The sequence below is a fragment of the Rhagoletis pomonella genome, unplaced genomic scaffold, assembly GCF_013731165.1.
Source record: "Rhagoletis pomonella isolate Grant_MI unplaced genomic scaffold, Rhpom_1.0 Rhpom_scaffold_00007, whole genome shotgun sequence".
NCBI classification, from domain to species: domain Eukaryota; kingdom Metazoa; phylum Arthropoda; class Insecta; order Diptera; family Tephritidae; genus Rhagoletis; species Rhagoletis pomonella.
In genome coordinates, this window is record NW_023458561.1 from 68,064,757 (window position 1) to 68,082,926 (window position 18,170).

Sequence of the window (18,170 nt, forward strand, 5' to 3'; positions counted from 1 at the left end):
CTAATTTCTGCTAGTAAAAATTTCACTAGCAAGAATTTGCAGCTCTCTCGTGTTGTTACGCTCTCGATTCAGTGCTCTCTTGCGAATTTTTTGGGTTATCATACACTTTTCCAGTAAAAGTTTGCAGGTTCCAGTACAAATTAGTACTGACTATTCCCAACAAGCATTTCAGTAAACGTTTTTAAAAATAACTTAAATTAAGTTTGCTATAATAAGCGTTAAATAAGCATTTTTAATATTAAGCTTATTAAAAGTTTTTTCAAATAAACCTTTAATAAGTTTTGAGAGCGAATGTTTATAAATAACTTAAACTTATAAATGAAATGTAAATGCCAACGACATGAAGTAGTAAATATAAAATTTTTTCAATCGTAAGTGACGTGTTTACGGTTTTTAAAATATGTTATTAAAAGAAAAAATTAAATAAAACCGATGTGGTAAAAAAAAGTCCAATCCAGGACCCGCTGCGCTAATCGGTGGAGCATTCGAGTCTTAAAATGATGAGTTCCCCTTATCCTTTCTTAGTTTAACATACAATTAAAAATGTATTAAATTTTTTTCAGAAAAGTTCATCAATGAGAATGGCGGCGATGAAGCGGAATATATAGCTGCATCGATGTCGCTTTTCCAATTTGCCAATAACCGCAAGTAATTGAAAACACGCAACAAGATGTAATAATTAACTTTTTTATGCTTAATTTGTATGTGTTATTGTGAATTTGTATGCTAAAATGTCTATTCCCTATTTATATTTTCGCGACTGTAGATGAGTCCGCGGAAAATTCGCATTTCGTTTAGTTTCTAGATGTTAAGCAATCTATGTATGAGTTTTTAATGAAATATCTTTAAATAAAGGGTTATAAAAATGTTTATAAAAAGCTTTCTTTTGAAAATTTTTAGTAAGTTTATATTCATACGCTTATAAAAAACTTTTTTTGAACCTTTATTATAAGTTTACACTTTTACGCTTATAAAAAGCTTTCTTTTGAACATTTATTACAAGTTTATATTTCTACGCTTATAACCAATGTTCCTTTTCGATTATATTATGCTTACTTTCAAGCGTTTTATAAACAAAAAATCAACGTTTTGTAAGCTTAATGTTTATAATTGAAAACTTAAAAAAAACTTTCTTTAAGTTTATTTTGCTTGTTGGGTTGGTAACCATACAAACCTATTCAAATATCGTCGCCTGGATGGAAAATTACCGGAAGCGTCATTTTGACAATTTGTGGTTTTTGGATATCTTCTTTAGTTTCCGACTAATTGACTAAAAATTTTTCGGTTATTTGGTACAAATTGCGTTAGCATTGCTGTCGTACTAAACTAATCAAGATCTTTCAAATAGAGTTATCTGTTCTTCTTTAGTTTGCGACATATTCAGCTTTATCATGAGTTTCATTTTCTAGAACCGGGTCACTTTTCGTTTGCGTGTGTTCACTACAGGTGGATGAAAAAATTGTTGGCGAAATTTTGTTCGGGCGAAACTCACGATTAGGCTGATTAGTAAAAAGTATGGTTAATTTATAAAAATTGTTATCACATCTTGGCGTATATCACTAAAACTGACTGCAAATTTTTTGACAAATGTCGTATACGTCAAAAGTGTATTAAACTCATAAATGGTTGACACTAAACTAAAAAAATAAGATAATTTAAGAATTTCATGAACTAGTACATAGCATTCTCCGACACTTTGGAGAAAATCTGTAGTCGTGTTTCTGAGAAATTGCATTCCAAACTTCAATCGTGAGTTACCGAAAGTAACTTGTGACAATCTTTTATCCAGGGATCTACATAAATTATAATTGTCATTATTTTCGCAGTTGGAGTATATGCCAGACGAGTAACAGTTATATACATACAAGGATACCTAAATTAGCGCGTTGAACTTGTATATTTATCTCTCTCCAACGCATTAATTCTATATACGTCTACGCCAACGCCTGACAAAGTTATGTCTAAATTTAATAATGGCTCTATGACAAAATATTCATGGAATGTATTCGTAGATTTTTATTTACTTCATTTCATACATTAGCATTGATATTTTGTTTTTCATACATTAGTATTGATGTTTTTTACTAAATACCAGGAATAAATATTTAATAAAAAACTATTTCATTTAAGCTTAACCAACTTTTAGTTGCTCGGAGCTAATTTTGGAACGCTTCACGAAATATTTTCATAGACAGTAAACGCAACCCTGGGTGCATCATTAACGAGCTGAAAAACCAAACAAATAAAAAAATTCCATCTGAACCAATATTCCCAAAAATTATAAAGCAAAACAAAAACCATTTTTTCCAATTTATGCACTGTTATTTTTATTATTGCAACCCAATTTCGCAGCTCTTCAAACATTTTCCACATTATGCTTTTAGGGCTAGTACCCTGCAAGAACAGTGACCATCATTTGACAAATCATTTGACTGGCAAGGCTGATAGAGATTTCTGTCACTGGCTACCTACAAGTTTCTATCACATTCTAAAGGGCAGTGTGAAAAATCTGATGTAAACATTTGTGTACATATGATCTTCCGTCTTCCTCCAACTTATGGCCTTATATATTGGTCTCTTTTTAACCAACGCAAAATTTGCAAATGTGTTAGTAAGATAAATGAGAATGTGTTAGTTTCCATCACACAATTCTTGTAGGGTAGTTTCCGACCCCATTTGCTCGTTTTTTTTCAATTCTGAATTTAGGCTAGGCTTCATGGGAACTTACTGTGGGTGCAAACAGACCACATTTTGTAAACTGAATTGTGATATTTAATTCTATTTTATAATGAAAAATGAATTTAATGTGCAATTTTTTAAGTTTACTAGATGTAAGACAACTTTTAATTTTCTTTATATATTGCATGCTTTAGTTTTAATTCTGTTTAAGTTAAGTTGTAAAGGTGAAAATAGGCCTCCTGGGCAACCGAGCACATTAAAAAAAAATCGGTAACGCGCGTAAAAGCATACCTCACAAGTGGTGTGGAAAATGCAAGAACAAATATAAATGGAATCATTTTCGAAATTATGAAATGGTTATTGGCATGGTGGAATAATACAAGGTGTTGGATATTGACAGCGTTCTCGCTCTAATCCGCCATCTTGGCTCCCTTAGCTATATCAGTGTTTCCCTCTTGAAAAAACTACATTTTATCGCCTTTAAAAAAGTACTAAACTACCTCATTCCCTATTCCAAAACTGATTTGCAATCACTGAACAATTCTTTGACATTTACTCTATTCTTATCGTTGGCAACTGAAAATTAAATTAGAAATTTCAACATTAATTCGGCAAAAAAACATCGGTTTAGAGTTCTCCCCAAGGATTTGTAGTTATTTTGGTCGGAGCTTCCTTCCGCTGCAATTCCGTCTGTGGTTCACTGCCACTGGCCTTGCTTTTTCAACGATATAACTGTTTTCTTGGTAAGTTTAGATGGAAGATTTAAACAAGAACTACGTATTTAACTATGCATCTATTCCCCAGTGATTTTTGCTGCTGCATTCCCGTCTGTGGTTCACTGCCACTGGCCCTGCTTTTCCAACGATATAACTGTTTTTTTGGTAACTTCTACCGCTAAGACTGTTGCTTTTTCCCTTTTCCCTAAAAACATAATAGTGCTACAAAGCTCAATAACAATATGGAAACAAATGTTAATAAGCCACAATAATATTGACAATAAGATTTCACTACGATTGAATTTTCTATTAGTAACAGGGTAGTTATAGTGAATGTTTTATTCGATAACTAAAACTATATTTGATGTTTGTAGCGATAAAAATATGCCTAAATCAGCCAAATACCCTATGTGGGTCGGCTGAATCAGTAAAACGTGACAGTAGTTGACTTTTGAGGTTAATATATCGGTCTTGAGTTGGTAAGGTTTTTAAAACATCCGCAGCTTCCTTTAAAGCATCGCTGCTAATTGCTGAGAGGACCAGATTATATTCTCAGTTCAGAACGGTCGCAGCTTGCATTGCGATGCAAGCTCCACATCTTTAGTTGGCATTTTGTTCGATGAAATATTCTCCCCATCCGTCGATGCGCCCTTTTGTCGATTCCGTCATGTTGTAACGACTCGGGGTCACCACTAACTTTTTGGTTTTGGAAGTTTGACTATAATTATAGGACATTGTGTTTAATAAACTAAATTACCATTTATTGCATAAGTACTACGTTATATATACTACTTTCGCGAATTTAGCTTATCATAATATACCGTTTGTAACTATTTATATGCAAAATTTTATATGAAAAATAGTGCCAAATTTCGTACTACTTCGCAAAGCGGGCTTTTTTTCTTCCCGTTTCTCTCGTGCTTCCATATTACAACCTTTTGTAAGGGAGCTGTCGACATGAGCTGTCACTACGTACAACACCTTGTATAATTCCACCATGGGTTATTGGTATTTTCCATCTCAAAGGGGATGATTAATTTGAACGTTATTTAAGCTGCCTTTACACGGTCTATTTTTGTCGTTTAACCAAAATCTACCCGTGTAAATTGCAATTCAACCGTAAAATGTAAGCGTTTTGGCTAGTCGATATCTTAAGTAAATTTTCCAGTCGACAGAAATCGACCCGTGAAAAGGCAACTTCAGGAATTTTTTAATTTTCTTTTTTTTTTTGCTTGGGCGTCTTTTGACGATGTGCCAAATTATATTGTCGACTTAAATACAAAACAACAATTTCTTTAAGCCATCTTGTGCAGCAATTTGTTGATCTTATCCTCACGGCTACCGAAATCACCAACCTCAACGTAGTGATTAGCCTTCTTGCGCCAGCCTAGGGTTGATGTGTTGAGCTTGAATAGCAATAGGAAGTTGGAGGCTTTCTTGAAGTCGGTTCCAACAGTAAATATTTGGTGCGCCAAATAATCTACGCACTGAATTTCGTGCGCTTTGCGAAATTTGCGTTCGATCACAAAGCTGTCAGAGATTGAGACACGTTGATGGTTGTGCTTGACAATTCCACGTTTGTACATCAATTCACTTCACTTTTCGCACTTTTGTTGCAACTTTGTTGATACCGCGGATACGGATCACAAAAGCCAATTTGGATTTTTCAGGCCCGTAGAATTGGCCGCATTTCTTTGCCACACAGCGCAACTTCATCCCACGGCGTCCATCACCGAGTTTTCTTGTTTGATATTTCTCAGCATGCACGAAGTTTTCACGTTTACAGAGTGCAATCACAGCAGAGCGCTTTAGTTTACGTTTGATCAGGGTAGCAGTTTGCTGACCTGCTTCTTGCTGAACTTCTGCTTCGACTCGGGGACAGGAGGCAGCTTCCTGGAAGATTGTCTGCCCTTTCCTTGCGGTTTCTTACCGGCCGTGAGGGCAGTCATCTTAACTTGTTACTTAGCACGTTGAAAAGGCGAAAAAAAGTTCGCCAAATGTTTGGAACACATCGTAAATGAGCCACTCGATTTATAACATTTCTATAAACAATTTAATTAAAAAATTTTTATACATAGATATGCTGCAACCACGCACTTACTTTCCCAAATTCCATCCTGTTTAACGGCATAATTTTCCAAATATGCCTGCTACTTCATTACTAATTACTAAATTTTCCAACTGCGCCTTCTTTGTTGGCTCGACATATCCTAAAAAGACAAATTTACATTAAACAATAGAAATCGCAAAAATTAGCAAATAAAACACTCGCTTTGTTTTGTTTTGTTGTCAAATTTCTGAGAAATGTGAATTCACCACGATGCGATACAGAAAGAACAAGGACCAGGGATGTAATTTTAAGTAATCTATTATTCAGTGGCAAAGCGCAGAGCGTTCGGGGCAGCAATATTAATTTGTATCAAATATAACATTAAATGGTGGTTCTAATACATTTTTTGATATTATTAACCAAGATACATACATTATATGGTATTTATTTCAAAAATTTATGTACTATATGAACTTTTTTTTCAAACATTTCTTAAGTTTCTTTCATGAGTGCTGAAAAGCAACCATGCAAGTAAGAAATTGTGTACTACCTAAAATTTCACCTCTGGAAACTTTATCCCCATAAAGGACTTCACCACAGTTTTTTTACTGGATATACTGAGTTTCAAAGCATACTGAGCATCTTTCTCTTTGACACCATGTCTGAAATCCCACGTGATCTGTCAAATACTAATGCATGAAAATCCTAACCTCTGTCCCTAGTGATAGAACTTTTTAGAAAAGTATCGATACTAGTACTCACATAGAATACTCTAAAGAAGAATCGATTCCAGTCCTCTTATTTGCAAAAAAGTATCGATAATACTCGTACTTTCAAGTATTTTTAAAACACGAAAAGTAAACAAAATCAGATTGCTTTGCTTTTATGACCTCTTCCTATTTGTAAATTAAATTGACACTGCTTTAAATAGTTGAAATATGATCTAGCAAGCACTTCAAAAAGAAGTTTTGAAATAAACTTGCAGAAACTTTACTTCTACAAGTGTAAAGTAATCGTTTATAGCAAAGAAGAACATATATAGGTTTTTAAGAGTATAATTATAGAAGAACAGTGATAGTCATTTGATTAATCATGTGTAACTCATGTGTAACTCAAATGTCCATCAAACACTCCCATCACGTTTTTAAGGCCAATGTACAAAAAATTATGAAAACAAATGTATACATGTGAATTTTAATCTTCTTTCAACATATGAGCTTATTTAATGGTCTCTTGTTAACCAACGCAAAGTTTGCAAATGTGTTAGTAAGATAAACGAGAATGTGCTAGTTTCCATCACCCAATTCTTGTAGGGAATGCTTCACGCGTATTTTAAAATAAAATTCAAATGCGGAAAATGAGAAACAAATGTGGTGAAGTCCATTCAATAAATAGATGCTCTCTTTCATAAAAATTGTCTTCCAGAATAGGCTGAATTCCGATTTCACAACGAGGGTAGAATACATTCGTTAACGAAGGCTTTGATATGCTGGAGAATAGCCAAGTTATAGTTTCGAATTCCATCCCCTTATCCATTCATTATAGAAGGTGAAGTCAAAAGGTTCGTTCTCCAATTATTTAAGAATTTTTAACCAAAGCCAATGTTGAAAAGACCGCTGCCCCTTTTCGATGGTGTATAAAAATTTCATAGCTGTACCGATTACCAGTAGCTCATAAAAACAAAATATGTATTAATTCTTACTATGGGAGTATGTAAGTTCAAATTTTAAAGCCGTTTTTCTAGGCTTTTTTTGGGCTATAATAGTGTTGAAGTATATGAGCGTTATGTTCCTTTTCACGAAATTCATATTGGTTGTGGAAGATCATTTTCGAACGCTCGCCACAATGTCTTTGGGTAATTTTCAAACATTTTGTAATTGAAAGAACGAACTTTTTCATAAGGATTTTTAATATTTTTACTTAAAAAAGTTCATAAAACTTCGATGTGTTCTGTTGTTGTTTTAGCGGCTACTAAGCCCCGTTCGGGGCGGTTCATCCATCAACGTTGTCGTCAATTTCAGCTAGGGGGAGGCCCAGGAAATGTGCGACTTCCACAGGGGCTGTCCATAGGGACAGGGGCGTTAGCTGAGTGGGGTTCTCAGGGCATGTGAAGAGGTGCCAGGAGTCATGCGGCGACTCTCCACATGCCGGACATTGGTTGGGCACATCCTCGTTGATTCTACTCAAGTAGGAGTTGTTATTCGCGATACTTACTCAGTACTTGTCAAAAAGTATCGAGTTCCCGATACTACTCAGTACTCAGTAAAAGTATCGATATTCTGTACTCGTTACTCGCATAATTCTATCACTATTTGTCCCTAGCCATGTCCAAATCGAAAACAATTTTTTTTCTTAATTGTGTTAAGGCGTTTGTTAATTGTTGTCTTGTGAAAAAATGAAGAAGTTTCCAGTGAAAATTGATCTGTCAACTTTTTTTGAGGATGAAAGAAAATTTGTTATAGTTCTTGTAGATCCACTATGGAAAAGCGTAGAATGTTTGCAACATCGTGTGGAAGAAATATTTGACGTACGACCGGTACATTTTCTCACGGATGATAATCTTTTTATTCCACCGCAGGAATCTATAGAAGTTATGGAATTCACCGGATCACTTAAGTAATAAAGTTGCACCAATGGTAAAATTAATATAAAAAGTTTAAGTTTTTCCAGGGCATTCATACCAAAACTAGCTCTCGAGGAATCTCGTCGTCGTCGTTCAAAGAAATTTAATCCGGAACCTTTGCCGACTGAGAAAGAGTCAGTTAAAAAAAGGAAATATCATACATTGGCTACTGAAATCTTAGATGTTTCTATTCAGAATCAAACTAAAAAGTCGAAGTGTACACCATTAGAGGCGTCCAACGTGGCAACTCCAGTTTCCAACGAGTCCCAAGAAATCACAAGTACTAATGAACAGACTTGTGCATTTAAGCAAACTACGAAAATACCACCAAATGATAGTCCAGCTGAACTCGGCGCTCGTAATCGCAAAACATCCAATTCAGATATTTTAAAAAATCGGAGTTATACGGATAAGGAAGAGGAAGGGTTAGTATCGATAAGTAAACCTAAAAAAAAACGATCTCACAAACGAGAGATTGAGACGGATGGAAAAAGGCAAAATGGTAATTAAATATGCATGTCGTACCTTGATATAAAAACGCCCTAACTCATTTTCTTTTCGAATACAGTACTGCAGTGGTTCCCAACCTTTTCCAACTGGGGACCCACATTTCCTTATCGTAATACCTCCACGGTCCACTAGTTCACGGTGGAGTAAGAAACCTAAATTTGTATCGCATCCCTTCCTTATATATAAAATATATATTTTACCATCAAATATTGCAAATATATCTGTGTTCATATGGAATAGTAGCTTATGTCGAAAGGCTGGCTTTAGTATAATGCGACTGTCGCAGCATAGAACTTTTGGCAAATAAACGTGCAAGAAATAGTTCCGATACTAGCAAGTCAATATTCTTATTGAGTCTCACAAAAAATTTCTTGGCGTTTAAAGAATACGGGAAATGCCGCATTATACTAAAGCCAGCTTCTCGACATAAGCTATTATTCCATACGAACACAGCTATGTATGTATGTATATGCAATAAACTGGCCCTTAAAAATGAATTTCAAACCGCCGGGCAGAAAGTTTCATTTTAGCATTAATGCTTCCAATATAAAACTTTGTGGCGATCGGATAAGATTAAGCCACTAAAAATTATATTGCAAAGTGCATTCTTGCAATAAAATCCAACCCCATTGGTGCATATGGTCTTGGCTTGCGTTTTTTTAAACTTATCCTCCCGTACGTGCTCCGTACGCTTACACACTTTTTAACTTTGCCTTAACATCTACCTTCCCAAAGCAATGGAAGATTGCTAATGTGATTCCGGTCCCAAAAAGCAACTATTGTAACTCTCACCAAAACTTTATTGAGCGAACTCTAGTCCGGGTTTAGATCCAAACATAGTTGTTCCATAGCTGTGTTAAAGATTATAGGTGACATCCGCCCTGCTATCGACAGTAGTTACTCACCATTTTAGTAATCTTAGATTTAGCTTTAGACATGGTGAATCATGATATTCTTCTTTTGAAACTGAAAAATTATTTCGGTATGCAACCCCAGCTCACTTAAGCTTACCTCTCGAACAGGTCACATCAAGTCCAATGTAGAGATGAGATATCTTCACATCGTCGAGAAATTACCTCTGGGGTACCACAAGGCTCTATACTTTTTAGTATTTTTATAAATGGAATTGGTCAATGCTGCCGAAGTTATTCCATTCACCTGCGTGCTGATTATACGTAGATGTACCTTTCACGTCCCATAGGTCTTGGCGAAGACTTGGTGGCCAGATTAAATGACCTAAAAAGAATTGAAGTCTGGGCCATCATGAATGGCCTTTCTTTAAACGCCACCAAAACGCAGGTACTTGCTATTTCGTGCGTTCCTTTTGATCTCAGTACACTATAACCAATTATTTTGAACGAGATGGTGCTAGAATTCAAATATGTTGTTCCTATTCTTGGTATTAAAATGAATCCCCGCTTAACTTGCATGGATCACATACGTCATAGTATATCAAAAATTATATTTTATATTAAGAAATCTGCGGCACTCTAGTTAAGTTAAGTCCTTCATCGTTCCCCATATTTCCTATGTTGGACTCGTCTATGGGAATCTAAGCTACGATTCTAGGAAGAAATTAAATCTAGTTTTAAATAACTTGGATAGGTTCATTTATTGTAAGAAGAAGTTTGACCACATATCCCAGGGGCGGTTATCATTATGAGTAAAATTATTTATATCAGCATTTAATCTTTATTTTATGAGTTTTATTTTTTTCGCTCTAAAATATTAATTATTATTGATTTTTATTTTTCTGCTCAACGGAAATGATTATTATTTGATTTTTATTTTTTCGATCAAAAATAATGATTGATTTATGATTTTTATTTTTTCGCTCAGAGATAATAATTATTGCTGAGTTTTATTTTTCCACTTAAAAATAGTGATTATTTATAAAATTGAAAAGGCTTTACAGACGCAACTTACTGAAATTTTTACCTGCAAATTTTTAGACTTATTCCTTTAATTAGGGTGTCGGTACCTCTGAAAAGGATACGGCGGAAACCGCGATGGTACAGATTTTGATTTTTTGGAATGATCAGTGAAAAAAATTAAACTCAATAATAATTATTATCTTTGAGCGAATAAATAAAAATCATAAATAATCAATATTTTTGATCGAAAATATAAAAATCAAGTAATAATAATTACCTTTGAGCGAAAAATTAAAACTCAATTATTTATTATTGTTTTTAATCTTTATTGGTTAAACTCGAAAAATAATAATCATTGTAAATTACAGTGGGACGTACGAAAACAAATACGTGGGTATAAATAAAATGGTTTTACAGCGATTACAAATTGTTGATTTTTTTGGTTAAAATTGAAAAAATAATGATTATTTCCGTCCCTGTTAGTTTTTGTAAAATCATCTCGTACACACAATATTGTCCCAAGGTACAAAAATTTACCGGCGTCTAGATTGTTTTTTGTTTGCTATCAGAATTTGGAGCCCAATACCAATTTAAATTAAATGTATAACATCGATTGGATCCTTCAAAATGGCAGTTACAAAACTATTTGTATTTTCCTCCCTCTATCCCCTAACATATGTGTAAGCGCCAATCTATTATTATTATTATTACATACAATATTAATGAGATTTTTGGGAGTGTTTCAATTGAGCTAACACGTCAACTTTCTGATGGTTTATTCAATTGTTTCTGATATGTTTAGGATTGATTCGCTAACTGTAGCCCTTTCGCGACCAACAGGTTGAGAACCGATGCAGAACTGTACAAAATAAAAAAAATATAAAAACTGGTATTAAATTTGTATTATGAATTGATATTTGATTTATACTTCCCAATAACTAAAACGATTCTTTATAGTAAATTCTGAAACAGTGCAGCTGGAAATTTGCTCGTCGACTTTCCTTACCAATTCAAAATCAATCGGCAAAAACACGCACATATATTTTGATGATTCAACTATCGTAGAATCGACAACCAATAAACAAACTAATCCAGTTAATACCACATCCATTCGTGATAAAAATAAATCGCCAAAAGTAATTTTTAAATGCCATTTGAATAATGATATTACAAAGCCTTTGGTTTTTCCTTTACAAGTAATTAACAGAAGCCGTAAAGCTCGGAAACCTCTAATAGATATTCAAGAAAATATACTATTACCGCCCGCCAATATCGCCATCTTAATCGAAAATGAACTTGCCAAGCCATTGAATAACGATTTTGAGAAAAACATTTTGTCTAATACTTTTGTGGCTGCAGAAAATTCAAATAATGTCGAAGCAGAAGGTGATATAGAAAACGTAAATAATATGGAAAGTAACGACCAACTAAAATCCACAAAGGATGATACTAATAATAATTTTGAGCTCACTGAAAAAGCAGAAATAAACGCAAGCATCACAAGCGAATTAGAAAAAACAAGTGATTTAGAATCCACAACAAAACAAGCCATGGAAGAAATAATACATTCGAGCAATGAAAGTAAAGAAAAAGCTGATGAAAAACATATCTCAATTGCAGGCGAAAATAATCAAAATAGAAAGTCGAGTGCAAATCATACAATGACTGAGCCTTCTGGCGATGAAAGTAAATCTCAAAAAGAGCCGGCCAACAATGAAGCTGAAATAGTCCAAGAAGAATCATTCGTTAAAATAACAGCAAACACAACGGATGCATCTAATAATTCTTTGGAATTGGAGGAGAGCTGTGTTATAGATTTAGATGATGATGAAGACGTGATTGATTTGAGTGACGCTGATGATCAACAACAGCCGTTTCAAATGACGCCGAATACTTCTAGGCTTTCAGAAACTTTAAACAAAAGCATTAGCGCAATGAGCGCCACTGAGATGCTTCCTTTCTGTACACCACTTACATCTATGCCTGCAGTGGGCGATATTGTTGTATTTAAGGTACGAAACTATAAAATCTAGTACACATAGTACTTACATATGTACTGTATATGCATGTCAAGTGTATTCATATGTATGTATGCATGTAATTTTTTATGTTTTGCAGTTCAATCGGAGAAGTTTAGAAGAGAAAAAGGATGTATCTGAATACATAGCTTGTAAATGCGAACATATAAATCGGCGGACGAAAGTTTTAAAACTCGCCATATTAGGTAAATTTTAAGTGAACTATGTATGTATATAACGCTTACATATGCGCCGTTTACCTTCAAGGTGGCATAATTCGTTTCCTTCTCTAAAATTCTAAATTGTTAGTTACTTCCAACTGAATGCATCTGTAAATTTTTCTACCGTCGTAAGCTAATGACATAACCTTTACCTTTATCTGATGAACCTGTACGAATAACAGACGCGTTCAGGCACAGTTGAATGATCGATCAATGAAGTCAAACGGCCTGAAATGTCACTTCCGAAATAAACTGCTCATATGTACCAAGGCTGCAAACCGCTCTAAATGTCGATGCGGTTAGAAAATATTTGAACTTGTACAAGAATCGGTTCATTAGTATATCAGAAACGCGCTTCAGTTCAAATTGTTACAAAGTGATACAAAATATACTATAAAATGGCAACTACTATATACATATCGACCCCTATTTTCGATTTTACCGAAAGCGGTAAAAGGCAAGTTTTACAGGACAGGCTTAAACAGTGTAATAATTTATTTGGATTTAAATGGACAACAAAATTATTGAATGCTACCTTTTGAATAGGACTATTAATTTTTTGAATACCTTATTGTCCAACTGTTTGGTGCATCTAGTAGATTGTCCACAATTTGTCTTCGGTGATGCAGTTTTAAAGCTCATTCAATTATCAAACAAACACCATATTGACAATACTATTTGATATTTTTTTACGTTTTATAAAGGAGTGAGAAAAAGAATTAAAATTTAATCCTTTACCCAGATTAGGTTCAGTGCCAAAATCTTCAAGTTAGGGAGATTTGTTGCAAGTTTCGAAATCAATTGTTATATTTTTCGCCTCGTCCTGTATTAAAAGCAAAGATTCCAATTTTATAAAAAGAAAAATCTCTAATACGGAAAAGTGGTAAAATCAAAATTTTATAAGCAATTTGAAATAATTTCGATTGTGTGCATCCATAAGACGCGATTTCAAATACAATTTAAATTTTTTTATAACGGCACAAAAAAAAGCCCGTTAAGTATCTGTTTTTCGTGCTTCTGGTATGCTTTTAGATCTTATAACCCGGGACGAAAATTTTAAGCTTTTGCTTGGAATTGCTTATTTTGCTTATTCTTTGTTTCCAAGCTTAATTTCAACGACCATGCTTATTTTGCATATTTCAATGTATAAAGCTAAGTACGGACCTTTTAAGAAAACGGTCAATAAATAAATTGCTATTATTTCGTGTGTGTGAATAGTAGTGTCCAAGAAGTTTTGACATCCGATATTTTACAGCCTGCTGTCTCACTTTTTCCTTACGAAGTAATGAAAATAAGAAAAAAAACGAGAAAACCACAGTAGAAAGCGTAGTAAATTTCTTAAGAACTCCGTACCGCTTAAGAAAATTTGGTTCAATAAATTTTTCCTGACCATTTCTTGGGCGTTTTTCTTATTCGTCGAAATAAAGAAATGTTTACAAATAATTACATTGAAACCGATTTGGTTTTTATTAACTCGTAACTTCAATTGCACTTCTGCTTGGATACAAAAATTAAAAAAAAAAAAAAAAAAAATTAAAACGACCAGCGCAGATCTCTATTATTTGAGAAGCAACACTTGATTGATTGTCCATTGTAACTTTTAAGTCCTTGACATAAATTGAATAAAAAATAAAATATTTAAAATTTTTGATGTTTTTCGAGCATATTTGCAAGCATATTTACTGAATTTGTGGATTAAGCCAAAACATTTTTTTCATACTTTTTCGATAATATAATGAATTAGACTTAATGAAATAATTGAACCAAGTTTGGTAGTAATCTATAAAGTGGTTACTGAGATACACCTTGTAGCATATATGTAATACTCCTATATTGGCAGTAAGAGCTAGTACCGTCCGAAAACAGTACAGTACAGATACATCAATAAACACGTACGAAAGGAAAGCGATACATACGTTTATAAATAAACATGTACACAACACATACACAAAAACGGCACTCACGTACACAATACATTCACAAAAACGGAACTAGAAGTATTACATACATTTAGTAGTCAGTAGTAGTAGCCTTGTAGTCATAAACTGGGCGATGCCACGTCCAATTCCTAAAAGTCTATAGCTGTCTTATTTATTGTTAAGAGATTGTTGTAACTATTAACTTGGAGTAATTTGGCGTTCTGTTATTGAAATATCGGAGTTTTCGGATGTCTGAAGTGGGTGTAATTTTAGTCCGATTTGAATAATTTTCAACGAATTTCTTTCTTGCACTAAGGTTATTAAGTGAACCGAGTTTGGTAGTAATTGATAAATCGCGGCGCCACGCCTATTTTCAAAAAAAATTATAATCTAATTTTCTGCTAAGTGGTTATTGTAATTATCGATTTTAGTCACTTAGCTTAAGTAGTTACTGATTTATCCCAGTTTTCGTGTTTCTGTAAATTACCGTTAAATGGGAAGTGGACGTGCTTATTCGCCGATTTAAAAGATTTTCCACAAATTTCTTAGCTAGATCCTAGGCAAGGCTCATCCTAGTTTGGAGATACAGCATTTCATCTTAAGTGGGCGGGGTCCTGCCCATTTTCCAAAAATATTATAACAGTACTATTTTTTACCAAAATTCTACTTCACATACCAATTTTCAACAATTTGGATCCAATATTTACTGAAATATCATAGTTTTGACATTTTTTGAAAACACCGTTATATGGGAAGTGGGCGTGGTTACAGTCCGATTTCGCCCATTTTCAATACCAACCTATCTTGGATAAAGGGAAACCTACATACCGAATTTCTATGAGGTATCTCAAGTTTTGCTCGAGTTACCGTGTACACGGACGGACGGACGGACAGACAGACATGGCTTAATCGACTTCTCTATTCATTGTGAGCATTTATGTATACATTTGTTTATATATACCCTTGGGCACAAGTGCGCTCGGAATCGGACATCAAATAGAAAGTTACAGGAAAAAACCCGATTCAGTGGAAAGTAACTTTCGATTTCGTATTTTTACAGCAAAACGCGTAGAAAAGCGCTTGCATTGCCACGTTTAACCATTTAAAAACAATTAATTCTTTTTTTTAAGTGTAGATATTTCATTTATTACTTAACTTAACTTAACTTAAACTTAAGTTTCTTGATGTCTGCCAGAAGAAGTTGGTGTTCGACAAGTAGTTGAGTACCAGAAATTTAGAGATATATAATATTAACGAAAAATAAATATTCCAATGTGCAATTTTTGTTTTTGGTATCTTTCTATATTTTTTAACCAGGATTATAAAGAAATTAACGGTTAAAAATTACTTGTTCGTTTTTGCCCATAAAACATTATTATAAACTTTATTTTCTATTAAGATTTAATATTAACAGGATGGTTTTTTTCTTCCAGATGCAAGTCTCGAAAAGGATATTATTCCACAACATTACGTCTACAATTTAGACGAATCATTAGGTGATAGATTTATGAGCATAAAGTTTCCGGAAATGCTCGATGCTAAAGTGATGCAGACTTAGTAGAATTTGTTTATGAAGTTTAAAAAATAAATTGTTTTTGTGTAAATGTTGCTCTTTTATTGCTTTAAATGACTATATAAGCGTAACATATGGGTGGTCCGAAAATGCATGTGAAAAAGTAAAGTCGGAACTTTTATGCCCTCACCCCTTGGATTGTTCTAATGTACATACATACATACATGCATATATCAATAATAATAGTAATAGATTGGCGATAACGACTCGATTTTCGGTACGAATTCTTGAGCTTAAATTCACTCCATCAGTGCAAAAGTTGAGTCCACGCTTAAGCTCACTTTATGCATGAGGCCCATTATGTTAAGTGTTCGGCCGAGCTTCTCTTCCGATTTGTGGTGTGCGCGCTTTGATGTTGTCCCACAAAAGGAAGGGACCTACAGTTTTACGCCGATTCCGAACGGCGGTTGTATTTTTATGAGAAGCTGCTTTTCATGTCTGAATAAAATCGTAGGTTTGCCATTGCCTGCCGAGAGGCAACGCTATTAGAAAAAAAAAACTTTTTATGTTCTATTTTTTGATGTTGGCCGGAAGCCGAGCTTGAACCCAGGCCTTGTGGATTGGTAGCGCGCACTGCTAACCACTACACCTCAGAAGCCTTAGATATATGTGTCTATATTATGACCGACGCATTGCCAACATCGTGTTTATTTCCCAAATAATTATACGAGTACGGTCTATTATTTCGCGTAATTGTCGATTTTTTAATCTGACTGTTTCGATTAGTTCCTGATTTTCTTGTAGCGCCTTACGATATTCATCGCATTGTGTGGGTTCGGTGCGATGATCTGGCTGTTCCTCCTTGTAGGTTATCAAACTCTCAACGTTAGTGTAGTCCATACCATGAGGGTACCCGTCATTACATTTTTCGTAAATAATGCGTACACGCTTGAATAATAATCTAATGGTGCGAAAGTATTCTTGTACTTTTTTCTCAGTATTGTTATCCCGGTTTGCAGTCGGTTGTATGATTTTCAATGCAGTAAATATCTCCTGAAAACGTGATGTTATATCCTGAACAGTTTCTTGACCTAATCGCGATAAAGCTACAATATTGATTTCTTTATGAGGATTTGGCTGTGAAATAGCTAACATATTGCTGCCAGTAGCGGCTATGGTTTGTGGTGTAGTTTGTTGGGTATGCATTATCCCTACCGGATTAGTTCCCGTCATCTGTGCCTGCTGTTGCATGCCAATTGCTATTTGCTGTTGCTGTGCATGTTGTATGATATTACTCGTGGAGACCGCGCCAATCCCAGGCCCAACACCTATCATGCCAGTACTTACTGGTGGACCTCCAGTGCCACCTTGCACCATCTGTACATGTTGCTGCATCTGCTGTTGTTGTATATTCATTGGTGTGTTCATTAGACTTCCCGGTCCGCTCATTCCCATACCACTCGGTATTTGTTGCTGTTGGGGATGGTAACCACCCATGGGCATCATACCACCACTGCCAGCACTTATTTGTCCACCAGCCGCTCCGGCGATCATTGTATTCTGTCCCATTCCATGATTCATCATTTGGGGGGACTGTTGCTGTTGTGGATTAAATTGACCACGATGGCCACCAAGCGGACTATTATAACCGCTAGGATACTGTCCCGACATCTCGCAAAGTGATTTTATGTATAATTAAATAATTAAAAATTTTATGCAAAAATTAACAAGCAACAGCAAGAAACAGTGCAATTCTTCAACCCTTAGTGATGTGCTGAATTGCCGGTACCCAATACTTCAGGAAGATTTCGGTACCCAATACTTTCTTTTGGGAACCCAATACCGATTATATACACTCATTAAACTTCCGACATAAAATACATTTCCCGATAAGAAAAAAATAATAATTGCTATTATATATGTATATGTATGATATTGCCTAAATAACAATGTGGCGTATTCATAGTCAAAATAAAGCCGACACTTAAGAGCGAAATACACCACACAAGCGGCTTGTCAAACATTCTTCAAACCTACTTTTCCCATT

General features: G+C 34.6%; 2 protein-coding genes across 4 annotated transcripts; one reads left to right on the top strand and one right to left on the bottom strand.

The window, feature by feature from the left end:
- Positions 1-7,745: 7,745 nt before the first annotated feature.
- On the top strand, positions 7,746-16,214 carry LOC118743396 (coilin). 3 transcript variants are annotated; one of them, XM_036476038.1, is made up of 5 exons: positions 7,746-8,061; positions 8,107-8,570; positions 11,410-12,464; positions 12,571-12,676; positions 12,780-13,245. In XM_036476038.1, exons 1-5 carry the CDS (start codon positions 7,841-7,843, stop codon positions 12,791-12,793), a joined length of 1,860 nt encoding a protein of 619 aa, XP_036331931.1. In that variant the 5' UTR covers positions 7,746-7,840; the 3' UTR covers positions 12,794-13,245. The 3 variants fall into 3 exon arrangements, with proteins under 3 accessions (XP_036331931.1, XP_036331929.1, XP_036331930.1); XM_036476036.1 differs by lacking the exon at positions 12,780-13,245 and adding an exon at positions 16,044-16,214 and having other exon boundaries at positions 7,748-8,061; XM_036476037.1 differs by lacking the exon at positions 12,780-13,245 and adding an exon at positions 16,044-16,214 and having other exon boundaries at positions 7,749-8,061; positions 8,116-8,570.
- Positions 16,215-16,256: 42 nt separating this feature from the next.
- LOC118743397 (mediator of RNA polymerase II transcription subunit 30) lies at positions 16,257-17,902 on the bottom strand. Its single transcript, XM_036476039.1, has one exon. The coding sequence runs from the start codon at positions 17,792-17,794 to the stop codon at positions 16,802-16,804; it is 993 nt and encodes a 330-aa protein (XP_036331932.1). The 5' UTR covers positions 17,795-17,902; the 3' UTR covers positions 16,257-16,801.
- Between the last annotated feature and the right edge of the window lie 268 nt (positions 17,903-18,170).

What these genes read in the sequence shown, in the direction of transcription:
- LOC118743396 (XM_036476036.1), top strand. Translation starts at nt 7,841, where the DNA reads ATGAAGAAGTTTCCAGTGAAAATTGATCTGTCAACTTTTTTTGAGGAT. An exon ending in GGATGGAAAAAGGCAAAATG is followed by an intron (nt 8,571 to 11,409) that starts GTAATTAAATAT and finishes GATTCTTTATAG; the next exon opens with TAAATTCTGAAACAGTGCAG. An exon ending in GCGATATTGTTGTATTTAAG is followed by an intron (nt 12,465 to 12,570) that starts GTACGAAACTAT and finishes TATGTTTTGCAG; the next exon opens with TTCAATCGGAGAAGTTTAGA.
- LOC118743397 (XM_036476039.1), bottom strand. Translation starts at nt 17,794, where the DNA reads ATGTCGGGACAGTATCCTAGCGGTTATAATAGTCCGCTTGGTGGCCAT.